This window comes from Nyctereutes procyonoides, unplaced genomic scaffold, assembly GCF_905146905.1.
Source record: "Nyctereutes procyonoides isolate TBG_1078 unplaced genomic scaffold, NYPRO_anot_genome, whole genome shotgun sequence".
Taxonomy (NCBI): Eukaryota; Metazoa; Chordata; class Mammalia; order Carnivora; family Canidae; genus Nyctereutes; species Nyctereutes procyonoides.
The window spans coordinates 44,931,149-44,945,557 of record NW_026575131.1 but is presented as its reverse complement, the minus strand read 5'-3'; the positions used below and the strand labels follow the sequence as shown (position 1 = coordinate 44,945,557).

The 14,409-nt window shown below is 55.2% G+C and overlaps 2 protein-coding genes across 3 annotated transcripts; one reads left to right on the top strand and one right to left on the bottom strand.

Annotated features, from left to right (window-relative positions):
- Positions 1-2,891: 2,891 nt before the first annotated feature.
- Positions 2,892-8,590, top strand: MPV17L2 (MPV17 mitochondrial inner membrane protein like 2). 2 transcript variants are annotated; one of them, XM_055344788.1, is made up of 5 exons: positions 2,892-3,277; positions 3,909-4,079; positions 4,962-5,038; positions 5,137-5,265; positions 8,513-8,590. In XM_055344788.1, exons 1-5 carry the CDS (start codon positions 3,091-3,093, stop codon positions 8,555-8,557), a joined length of 609 nt encoding a protein of 202 aa, XP_055200763.1. In that variant the 5' UTR covers positions 2,892-3,090; the 3' UTR covers positions 8,558-8,590. The 2 variants fall into 2 exon arrangements, with proteins under 2 accessions (XP_055200763.1, XP_055200762.1); XM_055344787.1 differs by lacking the exon at positions 8,513-8,590 and adding an exon at positions 5,341-6,091.
- On the bottom strand, positions 6,142-11,528 carry RAB3A (RAB3A, member RAS oncogene family). The gene is made up of 5 exons (XM_055344789.1): positions 11,388-11,528; positions 9,987-10,214; positions 8,582-8,700; positions 7,863-7,987; positions 6,142-6,998 (listed from the first exon to the last, which is right to left on the bottom strand). Exons 2-5 carry the CDS (start codon positions 10,212-10,214, stop codon positions 6,808-6,810), a joined length of 663 nt encoding a protein of 220 aa, XP_055200764.1. The 5' UTR covers positions 11,388-11,528; the 3' UTR covers positions 6,142-6,807.
- Positions 11,529-14,409: the final 2,881 nt, after the last annotated feature.

Genomic DNA, 14,409 nt, shown 5'->3' with positions numbered 1-14,409 from the left:
CCAGGACCCTAGGATCTTGACCTGAGTCGAAGGCAGATGTTTAAAAAAAAAAAAAAAAAAAAAAAAAAAAAAAAAGGATCCCTGGGTGGCGCAGCGGTTTAGCGCCTGCCTTTGGCCCAGGGCGCGATCCTGGAGACCCGGGATCGAATCCCACGTCGGGCTTCCGGTACATGGAGCCTGCTTCTCCCTCTGCCTGTGTCTCTGCCTCTCTCTCTCTGTGTGTGACTATCATAAATAAATAAAAAATTAAAAAAAAAAGAGGGCAGATGCTTAACTGAGCCACTCAGGGGCCCCTAAAATTTTACTCTTTTTTTTTTTTAATTTATTTATGATAGTCACACACACAGAGAGAGAGGCAGAGACACAGGCAGAGGGAGAAGCAGGCTCCATGTACCGGGAGCCCGACGTGGGATTCGATCCCGGGTCTCCAGGATCGCGTCCTGGGCCAAAGGCAGGCGCTAAACCGCTGAGCCACCCAGGGATCCCCTAAAATTTTACTCTTAAGTAATCTCCACACCCAACATGGGGCTTGAACTCACAACCCCAAGCTCAAGAGCCACCTGCTCCACAGACTGAGCCAGCCAGTGCCCTGATAACTTTTTTTGTTGTACAGAGGCATATAGTAAATAGTTTTAACTGTTGCAGACCATACAGTCTTTGTTGCAACTATTCATTGTAGGGAGAGTACACACTACAGAAACAAATGGGTAAGGCTCTGTTCCAATATAGCTTTATTTATGGATTCAGAAATTTTATTTTCATATAATTTTCATGTCACAGAATAGTATTCTGATTTTCCCCCCAACCTTTTGTCAACTGACAAAAGGATGTAAAGACTGAAAAGGGAAAAAAATGTTTCATTTGGGGTCTCAGAATTACAATTTGGGAGCACAAATTCCAGAGTAACCAGAAAAGTGTCTCCTTTGTGTAGGGAAAATAAGGGGTTTTTATGAGAAAGAAGGAAGAGGTAATTACATGACTTAAAGAAAAGAAATAAAACCTGCTAATTTGGTACTAATGTAGGAAAGATATTAGGGTTTGAAGCTGATGGCCAAGAAAGAATTCTTGAGACGTTTTTGGTGCAAAAATGTGATTTTTATTAAAGCATGGGGACAGAATCCATGGGGTGAAACAGCTACACTGGGGTAGTGAGGAGTGGCCAGTTGTATACTTCCAAGTTGGGAGGGGGTTAAGGGCTAGCTTAAATCTCTAAAGAATTTGAAAGTAGGGTTTCCAGGACCTTGAGAGGGCTAGCTATTGTTAGGAAAAGGCCATTTATTACTGTCTAATTAAACATTAGTCATAAAAAAAATAAATAAATAAAAATAAACCTTAGTCATGAGATCCTTCAGATGTATATGGGTGGGTCACATGCTTGGGGAATGATCGCCAACATGTATCTTGAGGGGTAGAGATAATGGAAGTTCCTGAAGGAATTTTTATGTTAAAGAAGACTTACAGGATCCTGGGGGGGAGGGGAGGCCAGGCTACAGTCGCCTTTCGCCCTCAGCAAAATATTATCATCGAGGCACCTGAGTTCCTAGAGGAATGTCACCCTGCCTGTTTCAAGGACTTGTCAGTGGGCTGTAGGTAGTAAGGAAATTAAATGTTTCTTTTGAAAAAAAAAATAAAAAAATAATAAATGTTTCTTTTGCCTCTGTTTCTCACATAATTGACTAGTTGAGTCACTTCTGATTATTATTTTACTGGTGCTATCAAATGAAACAGTCTCCCTGATATTTTTTTTAAAGATTTTATTTATTTATTCATGAGAGACAGAGAGAGAGAGTGAGAGAGAGAGAGAAGCAGAGACACAGGCAGAGGGAGAAGCAGGCTCCAGGCAGGGAACCCGATGCGGGACTCGATCCCTGGTCTCCAGGATCAGGCCCGGAGTCGAAGGTGGCGCTAAACCGCTGAGCCACCCGGGCTGCCCTCCCTGGTATTTATTAACTTTACTTTCTCCATATGATCTAAATGCCAAGTGCTTTGTTGAAATTTTATGGAGCAACTGCTTGTAAAACGCTGGGTGCCTCTGGCCCCAGTTCAAGAGTTCATCCGTTGGAAAGGAAAACGGAGCTTCCCAACGGATTCTCTCACGTCCAGAAACGTGATACTCCTTCACACATTTGAAGAAATATAAGAGGGGGTCCCTGGGTGGCTCAGCGGTTGAGCGCCTGCCTTCGGCCCAAGGTGTGATCCTGGAATCCTGGGATCGAGTCCCACGTCGGGCTCCCTGCCTGGAGCCTGCTCCTCCCTCTGCCTGTGTCTCTGCCTCTTCTCTCTCTGTGTGTGTCTCTAACGAATAAATAAAATCATTAAAAAGAGAGAAAGAAGGAAATACAAGAAACACTTTCACCTTGTGAGCCTCGCAAAAACAAAACGGGGATTTTACGGGGATTTGGAGCCAGCCGGGCTGCCCAGAACCTAACGTTTTAACCATTATTATTCTGGATCGGAAGTCAGGTACCCAGCTAAAGTGAGGAGCAAAGTCGACGCCTGGGTCCGGATCCTACCGGGGCGCGCGGCCCGCCCCCAACTTCCGTGAGGCTTTGCGGGATCAGACTTCCGCTGCGGGAGCCGCGGGAGCCCCCGCTCGGCTCCCTCCTCCGGAATTCCGGGAGAAGCTGAGCGTCTAGAGGGCACCTAGGCGAAGGAGCGTGATTGGCCAGCTCCACACGGGAGGCGGGACAGCCGGCGGCGAGGCCGGCGTAAGGCTAGGCTGCGATTGGCCAGTGCGGTATTGGGCGGATCGGATAGAGTGTGGCGACGGCTGTCCATAGGCCGGCGCAGGAAGGGGCGGGGAAACGATGGTGGAGAGGCCGGGATAGATCTGCGGGGGCGGGGAGACGCCTGTTTGCGATTGGCCCGTAAGGTGCGGAAGGCAGGGCTTGGCTTCATTCCGCGATTGGCCCGGGGATGGAATGGCGGTCTTTTACTGGTTAATACATCTCCAGCCGGCAAAGGGGGACGCCGAGCGGTCCGCGATTGACTGGTGAGGACTGGGGCGGGCGTGCCGATCACGAGGACCGCGAGCGATTGGCCCGCCTGGGAAGGGCGACCCTGGCGCCGGGGCCCGAGTCGCGGCGGGCTATGGCTTCCGGCGGCTGGCGCTGGCTGCGCGGCCTCCGGGCCGTGGGGCAGCCCCTGTTCCATGGCCGTGCGCTGCTCGTCACCAACACGCTGGGCTGTGGTACTCTCATGGCGGCGGGGGACGGCGTGCGCCAATCCTGGGAGCTCCGCGCCCGGCCTGGCCAGAAGTTCGATCCCCGGCGCTCAGGTGAGGAGCCCTGGATCCCGGGGGACCTTTGACCCCAGCTTCAGATTCGGAGACCCATGACCTGTGGCCTTAGTTCCCGGCAGGACCCCTGACCTTGCGTGCATCCAAGACCCCCCCAGAGCCCATGCGTAGGTCTCCGTCCCTTTTCTCCATCCCGGGGTCTCCGCCCTCGCCCCACCCGAGGTCTCGGTTGCCTCCTCCTTCCTGGTCCCTGTCTCCTCCGGACCCACTCCCACCCACCGGTCTCGTCCCCGCCCACGCCCTCGTCCGCTCCCCTCCCGCGTGCACGGAGCCCAAGTCCTGGGCACGGGAAGCCGCACCAAGGACATCAAGAGCTCAGCGTCTGGACCCAGCCACCCTGGGACTGCGCTCTGGCCCCACATTTCCCAACCTGCTGTACCTGTTTCCTCCTCCAGAAAGCAGGGCAATGGTAGAACCCGCTCACAGGGTGGTGAAGGGGATGAGGACAGAGCACGAGAGAGGACCAGTGCCTGGCAATGGGGCTTGTGACGGAAGAACATACAGGCGGGCTCTGGGGCGGGTTCAGGTTCACCAGGGAGGGAAGTTAACCAGGGAAGGAATGGGTTGGGGGCAGTTGCTGGCCTCCCCCTGACTCTTGAACTGCTTTCAGCAAGCATGTTTGCAGTGGGCTGCAGCATGGGTCCTTTCCTGCACTATTGGTACCTCTGGCTGGACCACCTGCTCCCAGCATCTGGCCTCTCTGGCCTCCGGAACGTCCTCAGGAAGGTCCTCATCGACCAGCTCGTGGCCTCTCCCTTGCTAGGCATCTGGTATTTCTTGGGTAAGGAGCCTTGTGAGCTTGGGCTTTGCCTCTCCATACATCAGGAGGGGCAGAGCCAGCTTTGTTTTAAGAAGGAGGCTGAGATGCATTTCTGATGTGCCTCCTCTGTGTGGCTCTGGACTGGGTGCTGGGTCACAGTGGTGACAGGACAGACCCACTGGGGACAGGCATGAACAGCAGAATCAGACAATGGTGCTTTAGGGTAGGAGGGATGAAGCAGTACAGGTGGGGCTGTGGGCAGTGATTGGGAGGGCTGCCCAGAGGAGAGGACACTCAGCTGAGACTTGAAGAAGGAGCCAGCAGGCATGAAAAACTGCCTATGCAAAGGCCCTGTGGCTGAAGGAAGAGTTGCTGAGATTGGGGGTGACAGGGTGCAGTCATCCAGCCCTTGGCTCTGGGAAGACTGTCGCCCCTGCCCCAGGCTCAGTTTCCTCCTTTGTGAAAGACAGGAAATAAAACAGCCTCAGGAAGGGTGCATCTTCATCCTTTGGGGTGCCTGTTTTTAGAGAGAGGGAAGAGGGAGAGAAAATCCTAGGAAGGCTCCACAACCAGCAAGGAGCCCAATTCAGGCTTAATCCCAGGACCCTGAGATCATGACCTGAGCTGAAACCAAGAGTCATTTAACACTTAACCTGCTAAACCACCCAGGTGCCCCTAAGGGGATGTGTGATTACTTAGGACCTCTCCCTCACTGGAACCAACTTGTTCTGCCTTGTTTCTCCACACCAGCCACTCTGCAGTGTGTGGCCCTTCCCACCGCAAGGCTTTTAAACATCTTGGGCTATCTGCCTGGGACCCTGACCCTCAGGGTTCCTGCCCTATCTGCTCCGTCACCAGTACTCCCCAGCCTCTGATACTCTAATTTCTTTGTCTCCTTCCCAGGCATTGGCTGCCTGGAGGGCCAAACCCTGGATGAGAGCTGCCAGGAGCTGCAAGACAAGTTCTGGGAATTCTACAAGGTGGGCCGCCCACCCCCTGACTCCCTGCCCCTGCCTCTCACAGCTGCTCCCCTCCCACAAGGGCTCCTCCCCTCACCACACTCCACCCCTCCCGGCAGGCCGACTGGTGCGTTTGGCCAGCTGCGCAGCTGGTGAACTTTCTCTTCGTGCCCACCCAATTCCGAGTCACCTACATCAATGGCCTAACCCTGGGCTGGGACACGTACCTCTCCTACCTGAAGTACCGGGTGAGCACGGTGGGCGGACCAGGCACCCAGGGGACTCCTTAGGGGTCACATGTGTGTAAACCCCAAATGGTGCAGCTCCGCTCTAGGGTGAGGTCCTCCTGGGCCTATGACAATCTGCAGACCACAGCAAGTGGGTGGGGAGCTGGTCATCGGCAGCGTGAAGACCCAGCCCCTCTCTGCTGTTTGATGTGACATCGGCCAGGTCCCTGCTGCATCTGTCCCCCAAGACTGAGTTCAACCACCAGACAGGTGGGTGAGGACCTGCTTGGTGAAGAGTTCAGAGGGGTGAATGGGGTGTGTGACCAGACCCCTCTTGCACGGACAGATCCTGGGCCCGTCCACCCCTAAGCTGTGTGGCCCTGGGCACCAGGCAGACGGAGCTGCCCCAGCCCTCCTGAATGGATGCCAGACAGGGCAAGACTGACTCTCAGCAGGCCAGGCCTGGTCCTGGCCCCTCCCCAAACCCTAGGCATCTGGCTGGGCTGCCCCTTCCAAGCCCAGTACAAGACCTGTTTCCTCATCTGGAACACAGCCATAAAGATGGTCATCCAGGAGCCCCGTCACAGCAGGCCTCCATGAACCAGTGACAGATGGCCCCATCTGCAGCACCCAGACCGAGCCACCCAGTCCCAATCCCCCAACCCTTCAACATCACTGTGGGCTAGGCCCTGGGCCCAAGGTCAGAGACACACTCCATTCCCTTGAAGTGGGGCCCAGCCTGGGATTGGCCCCCAGAATCTGGAGGCTTAGGCAGGGCCAGGTGGCCTCCAGTCTCATATTCAGGTTGCAGGTTGTGGAAATTCTATTAAATTCTCTTGACATTGAATATCCTGTGGATGACCAAGGCCACTGCTAGCAGGCTGGCACTCATAGGGACACAGCGTCATCCATTTGCTTTATTGGGTGTGTGTAGTGTTGTCATGATATCTCCTGGGGATCTGGGGGGCATGTTTGACACTCATGACGTCAGAACAGGTCTGGTGTTGGGGGTGTCCCAGGGTGGCGAGTACCCACAGCAGCCCTCACCTCCAAAAAAGGGTAAAACTTTGGGGGTGAGGAGCCAGGCAGGCCATTACCTGGCTCTGATCTACCCCAGGGTCCATGCTGAGACACCCCCCACCCCCACCCCCCAGTGGCCTTGGCCCACCACGGCCCAGCCAAGAGGCTGGCAGACCCGACTACCTCCCACCACCCAACAGCCTGCCCTGGGGTGTCATCGGGCCCCCTCTTCAGAACCGGTAACTGTTGATGGGGGTGACTTTTAAAAAAGGTGGGGTCTTGAGAGGAGGGTGAGCAGTGAGTTCACAGGGCCACGACACGCCACAGCAGAGTGGGGACAGGGCCGTATGTACAAGGTGGGACACGGGGTAGCTGGGGAGCCCGAGCCCCTGGGGGACATCTCCAATAAATAAATAAATAACTACGATAATAAATAAGGGTGAGGGGCTAAGTTGGGGCAGGGGTCTCACGCCCTGGGCCAGTGGGGACTGGATCAGGCCCAGGGGGTGGGCAGGGGTGGGCAGGGGCGGGGCAGGGCAGCTCTCAGCAGGCGCAGTCCTGGTGTGGAGGCGCCTGCTGGTCCGTGAGCTGTGGGCCCTGCTTGGCACCCGTGACTGCAGGGTCGGCCGTGTCCAATGACTCGGACATCTTCTCACAGATGACATCCACCAGGCGCTCAAAGGTCTGCTTGACATTAATGTTGTCCTTGGCGCTTGCCTCAAAGAACTCAAAGCCTGTGGTTGGGGAAGGAAGGGATGAGGACTCTGGTCCCCCCTCCACCCTCCTGGGGATGCTTCTCTGAGGGCAGAGAACATCTGGAGATTCCCAGTGCCAACCATGTTAATGGCACCAGAGTCCTGCAGGGAAGCAACACTGGACTAGGTCAGCCCTAGGTTGCTTGTACTCCTTCCTTCCCCCTAAAACTGTCCCCATCTCGTCTCCAGGCCCCCAGCAAGATCCTTCCCCACTCCCAACATCCAGCCTAACCCGCGCACTGGCCCTGGCAGTATCTGGCACATCCCCCTGTGCCTTCCCTTGCTTACACACCCTCTGGCTCCCTGTTGCCCTTGCAGGAATCCCAGATCGTCCGCATGTGGTTCAGGGTGTGCATTTCCCCCAGGTGAACCCCACATTCCAGCCATATAAAATTAATTATTTGACAGAACACTCAGGATCTTACCTACCTCTGTCCTTTGCCTAAAATTGCTTGTTCTGCCTGAAAGACCACCCGTTACTTCAGCACCAGATCCAGTGCCGTCCTCCAGGTCTTACCTATACCAGGCAGAGCTTGCCCCCCAAACACTCCCCCAGCCCAGATCTCTCCCTCTACCCCACAAAATGAGGCTTCTTGGGCTCAGCAACCCAACATGAGGCTAGCAGTGAAGATATCTGAACAAATCAGTAACTGCACCACGAACTCCTAGGCATCCGTCAAGATCTGGCTCCTGGCTCAAGGCCATTTGCAAACAGTGTGAACTGTCGATTCAAATCTAGACACTCCTGGTTTTGCTGTGCGGTCTTGGGCGTGTCCCCTCCCCTTTCAGGGCCCCAGTGTCCCTTTCTTAGGCTGCAAGCGTGCAGCCCCACTGGGCACTCACCAAGGTGGTCAGCCAACTGCCGGCCACGTTCCGACGACACCACCCGTTCATCCTCCATGTCACACTTGTTGCCCACCAGCAGCACCTGGGCATTGTCCCATGAGTAGGTCTTGATCTGGGTTGACCTGGAGGAGGCAGTGACAGGGGTGGGGTGGGCTAGGGCTGGGAGCAACCTAGCTCCACCATCCTCTAATCTCCCCCTTGCTCACCACACTCTAGCCCCCCACCTGCAGATTATTGCTTGGATTTGGCCAGCTTGGTCCCTCCTCCCGGCCTTTGTCTTGCCAGGAACACAGACCCATGGCTCCCTGATCTTGGAAATCCCTTTCCTGTAGGCTTTCCCACCCTTCCCGGATCCCTGTCCCCCAGAGGCAAGAATTTCTCCGTCCTCTGCCAATTCAGAAATGTCCTTAAAGTTTATCACTACCTTGGGCAGAAATGTGTTCATATAGATTCTTCATCCTGTGCAAACCATCCTTATGTTTTCTGCCCCCTCCCTTATTTTTTTTTGCATATAAATTGACAATTTCATTTTTCCACCTGAGATGAAACCTTCTTTCCCCCTGGTTGAGCGAGTGCCACCAGTTTCAGTTATTACAGACCCGAGAGCAGGTCTGAGAGTCCAATATTGTGATTTACATTTCTGCCAGGGGAGCTGGGGCTTTGCATCAAAGCCAGCTCTGAAGATGGTCTGAGAGCCAAAGGGGAGGTGTGCTCACCAGTCCTGCACAGCGTTGAAGGATTCTTCATTGGTAATGTCATACATGAGGATAAAGCCCATGGCACCCCGGTAGTAGGCTGTGGTGATGGTCCGGTACCGCTCTTGCCCTGCTGTGTCCTGGGGAAGAAAAGACAGGGGTCAGGGGTCAGCCACCACTTGGTGGCTCAGTGGTTAAGCATCTGCCTTTGGCTCAGGGCTTGATCCTATGCTCTAGGATCAAGTCCTGCATTGGGCTCCTTGTGGGAGCCTGTTTCTCCCTCTGCTGTCTCTGCCCCACCCCCCCATGAATAAATAAAATCTTTTTAAAAAATTTAAAAAGACAAGAGTCAGGCCCTGTACATAAGCTCCTCAGTGGAAATGAGCTCCAATATTGTCCAGTCCAGCCTGCTTGAGGACCAGAAGGAGCAGGGGGCTTGCCCAAAGGCAAAATGGGCCAGGGGAGCAAGCTGCCCACCTACACAGAGAACATTGTGCTCAATTGTCCTCCAGAGGCAGGTACCTAGAGAATCATTTCCTCACTCATTCAACATACCTGGGCATTGACCTGTGTGTGCCACACCCTGGACTGAGCACCAGGGACACAGATGTTAACAAAATGGACAAAAATTACTGCCTACTGATTATCCAATTCTATAGGAAACAGACAATAAACACAAAAAGGAAGAAAACGTATCCTATGTTGGAGATGATGAAGACTGAGAGGGAAGATAAAGTCTGACAAAGATGGAAGGGCAATGTGGGTGAGGGTATGGTTTTGAGAGCTGGAATGAGGTGAGGAGGGAACCATACGGGGACTGGGGGGAAGGACAATCCGGGCAAAGGACAGAGCCTGGAGCAGGGGCCCTGAAGTGGGTCTCTGTATCAGTGTGCCTGATACATCAGAGGAACAGTGAGGCAGCGGAGGTGGGAGACAAAGCAGGCGAGGTCTCCCGGGCCAGGTGGCCCTGGGGAATGCAATGAACAGAGAAGGGACAGCTCTGGCTAGGGATTAAACAGGTTCCTTTGGGCCCCCGTGGGGCTAAGGGAGGTGGCCAGTAGACCCTGAGGAAGGTTGCCTGTTCCTGTCCCAGGGAATGAGGCTGGGGGGGGGGGGGCAAGATCCGGCTGAAACCTCATACAGACTCACATGAAAGAACTGAAAGATAGGGAAACTGAGGCACCAATCTCAGTGATGCTCTTAGTAATACGCAGAGGAGAGGACCCAGCATTTGCTCCTTCCCCACTTCCAGAGAGCAGTGATGAGGCACCCATGGGAGGACTCTGGGCCTCTAGCTCCTAATACACAGTAGGCACCTGATAAACACCCAGTGTGTGAGTGAATCCAAACAGGAAAGAGGCAAAGCTGGGGCTGCTTTTCTGGGAAGGCAAAGTGATAGGGACAGAAGCTCCCCAGCTGGACCCACCCAGATCTGCAGCTTGATCCTCTTGTCGTTGCGGTAGATGGTCTTGACCTTGAAGTCGATGCCCACAGTGCTGACAAAAGCAGGCGTGAAGGAATCGTCTGCATAGCGGAATAGGAAAGAGGTCTTGCCCACGCTGCTGTTGCCAATGATGAGGATCTTGAACATGTAGTCGAAGTTCTGGTCCGAGGACTCCTTCTGCCCATAGCGAGAGTCTGTGGCGGACGCCATCTGGGTGTGCAGGGTGTAGGTGAGCCTGAAGAGTCCCCTTTTGCACCCAACTGCCCAGGCTCCAGGCAGAGGATACAGAGAATTCCAGAGCTCTTGAGAAGAACTAGTGTTTATAGATTACTCTTATCTCATCAAGAGCCCCTGTACTAACGGTAGGGCCCACGGCAAAGGGCGGGCTGTGACCTTGAAAGGCCAAAAGTGTCAAGGGAGCAGCTCAGAGAGATGGACATGGGGACACCCCTTGGGTGTCCTCCAACATGCCTTCGCCCTAGGTCGGGCTGTAATCCTAAACCCTAAGCTGAGCGGGCAGGGGTGACTGCAGCCGGCCCCGCCCCCCATCAATCATTCATGTGTCTCAGAGGGTGCCGCGCGGGCGCACGTGCACACGCGTGTACGATCCCGCGGGGATGTGCGTCGCAGCACCCCCTTCCCCCAGGCTGCCAAGCTAGGAGGGATCGGGCTGAGACAGCTGGTCATGTGATAAGGGCGGGGCGTGCACCTGCTCACGTGCACGCAGCAGGGAACACACCCGTACATGCGTGTGCACACGAGAGTCGAATACATTCGGTGCACAGGAAACGAGACGCAGACACTTGTCCGCACACACATTTACACACATGCCAACCCACCCGTGCGCAGGGTGCCCTCCACCCATGCAGGCGTGTACACGTCACCCACGCGGACACGCAGTCCCGTGCACGTATGCACACGACGTGCAGGCACACGCACAGTCCATGCGTCTCCTTTCACATGCGTGCAGCACGCACTCACCGGGGCCGGGACACCCGCAGGGTCACCCGAGCATACCCCGGTACATAAGCAAAAGGGTTTGCACACAGACCCGCTGGCACCGGCGGGCGCGCACACGCGTGTTCACACCGCACGCACGCACGCGCACGCACGCACAGAGCCTCCCGCGCGCACAGCTTCCCGCAAGGCACTCGCCTCCCCTCCCCCTCCGCCGCAGAGGCCGGGGGTGGGGGGTGGGGGTGAGGGTGAGGACCCGGCAGGTGGGGGGAGCCAGGGCCCTACCCCGACAAGGGCTGTGACCGCCGCATCCTTCCCCCCCATTCAGCGCAGCCAATCTCTCCCCTACCCCGGCAATCCCATCAGTCAAATGAAGGTTATGTAGGTATCCGGAGAGGCGGCGAACCAGGCCGCCCGGGAACTCACCTTGCCCTGCACGGATGCGGTGGTGACCCTAGCGGCGGCGACTTTTTGGCGGCGGTGGTGACGGGGCCCCCTGCGTTGATGTGGGGCTGCGCGACAGGGGCAGCGGCGGCAGCAGCAGCGGCTCAGGCCCCTGCAGTCCGCGGTGACGTCCTGCAAAGAGTGAGGCGGGGCCTCACATGCAGATGTAGCCGTGACGCCATCCTGGGGCGGAGCCGCGCCCGGAGCAACAGCCCACTGACGCACGCAGAGCCAGGAGGGGCGGGGCCCCCGCGCAGATTGACGCACGAGTGGGGCGGGAATCAGTGTGCTCACCCAGTAGCACGCGGGGGAGGTGCCTACTTGCTCCGCCTCCTGCCTGCGTCAAGGAGGCGTGACTGAATGGCGCCCTCTCACTGGCTTAGGGCCCCCGAGCGACGGACTGATCAGCCAATCAGGCCCTATCACTCTTCTCCTCCTGTCCAATGGTGGCTCCCAGGTGGTTGCAGGGCTGGGAGGTTGAGGCCTTCGCAGAGCCTGGGTCTTCAGGGGGCGTTCCCCTTCCCCGCCCCCTCCCACCTTTGGTCTGAGATTTTCGCGGCCCCCGCCGGGTCTTGGGTGTCGCGACCTCTGGTTAAAAACACTATTCCCAATTTTAGAAAAGAGGAACAGACATCTGAGAGACGCTCAGTGCCCCCTAATCACGGGTTCAAAATAAGTACAAATGAAGAAAAAGCCAAAATAGGGGTGAAGGGAGACCCCTCCCAATTTCTGGAAGGTGTAAGATCCCCCAAAGAGGACCGGGTGGGTAGATGCCCGGTCCTGTTTGCTGAGATGAAAAAGAAGAAAGAGGATCTGGGGATCGAGAGAACTATTTTCTAGAAAAGAAGGAAGGGGCTGACACAAGAACCCCTCCTCTCCCTGCGGCCCCCCTTTCCGGAGAAAAATTCGAAGATAATGCTGAAGTGGGGCAGAGAAATGGCTCGCCCCCCTAAGTCCCCCCACAAACCTGCAGGAAACAACAAAAACGGGGAACAGGGAGGGTCTCAGCGAGGTTCAAAGACCCAACAACCTAGACGGGGCTGGGAGATGCTTTACCGACCCTGGTTCCTGACTTAGGCAGGGGACGGATCCCCTCCATCCTGGGGAAACAAGACTGCGAGTGCAGACTTTGGGGGCTCACTCGTTTACTCTCCCAAATCTTGAGGGGGAAATGTCAGAATTGGGGGGTGGTGCGGGAGAATGAGCCCCTATGCCCCATTGGGATCCCTGCCCCTCAACTCCGCTCCCCAGACCCGGCAGGAGGAGCGTGGCCCCAAGAGAATTCTGATCTTGCTCCCTCCCCGGGCGCGGGGCGGCGGGGGTGGGGGGCGGAGGGGTGCGTCCTGTTTATAAAAAGCTCGCCAGCTGCGGAGGCGCCTAGAGACCAGAATAACTTAGCGCCTGGAGCCCGCCCCCCGCCCCCGCCCCCTGGAAGAGCCGGACGTCCCTTGCGTTGAGAAATCTATTTTTATTAAGGGTAGCATCTTTGTTCCTCTCCTCCACTCGGACTATAAGAGTATTACGAACCTACTGCGGAGAATTGGAAAACTGAGAAAAACATAAAAAAATAAATAAATAAAAATAAATTCATCTCCAACCTACCCCCTGCAGGGAGGCTGGCAGTCGGTGGGGGCCCCCAGCACGGCTGGCCCGGAACCGGCCCACACACACCCCGGTGGAGGTGAGGACCTGTAAGGCTTCCCAAAAGCATGCTTTGGGCTTTGGACGTGGATGGCACTGAGAAATACCTGTTGTCATTTTTTGTGTTTTGTTTTTCCAAAGGAGGGAAGCCCTCCCCCCCCCCAACAATGTGCATCAGCTCCTGCACAGAGGAATTTGTATTTCAAAGTAAAAATAGGGAGGCCTGGGTGGCTCAGCCGTTGAGCATCACTTTGGCTCAAGGCGTGATGCCAGGGTCCGGGTTGGAGTCCCCAGTCGGCTCCTTGCAGGGTGCTTCTCCCTCTGCCTATGTCTCTGCCTCTCTTTCTGTGTCTCTCATGGATAAATAAATAAAATCTTTTTAAAAAATAAATAAAATAAAATAAAAATAATGCAAGGACTTTATTGTTGAGAATCAACATTCTGGGACCCCTGGGTGGCTCAGCTGTTTATTACCTGCCTTCGGCCCAGGTGTGATCCTGGAGTCCTTGGATCGAGTCCCACATGGAGGGACATCCACATCCTGCATGGAGCCTGGAACTCCCTTTGCCTGTGTCTCTGCCTCTGTGTGTGTGTGTGTGTGTGTGTGTGTGTGTCTTTCGTGAATAAATAAATAAAATCTTTTTTAAAAAGAGAGAGAGAATCAGCATTCCACTCTGGAATTAGGGGTGGTTGAATGGAGAACTGCTGCACAGCCTGGGACACCAGAGCTAGTGAGAAAGAGGCCTTAAACCCTTCCAAGTCCCACCCCACTCAGAGTCAAGTCCAGACTCCACCTCACAGCCCGGGCCCTCTAGCCACCCACCACCCACCAGCTACTTCCTCAATCTCATGTTTCTCCTCAGGTCAGGTGGTCAGGTGCTCCCTCTGGCTCCAGGTGCAATCCTGCCTCAAGGCCTTTGTGCCCACTGTTCCCTCTGCCTGGAGTACTGTTCCCCAACTTCCTTCTAAGCCTGGCTCTCTCATTCTCTTCAGATCTCTGATGGGCACCCGCCTCCTTTCAGAGGTTCCAATTTCATGTCACCTTATCACATCACCATATTTCTCCCTCCTGCCACATCCGCTATCAGAAATAATTATTTGATGGATGCCTGAGTGGCTGAGTCAGTTAAGCATCCGACTCTTGATCTCAGCTTAGGTCTTGATCTCAGGGTCCTGAGTTTAAGCCTTGCATTGGGCTCTACACTTAGAGACACAGATTAGTGTCCCCAGCACCTAGACCTGTGAACATAGTAAGTGCCCTGTGATGGGATGACATGTATGAATGAATGATTGAAGAGAGGGTGACTTTGGCCAGAGAGGTTAGGGAAGACTTCCCTGGAGAAGTGGCATTTGAGCAGGAACC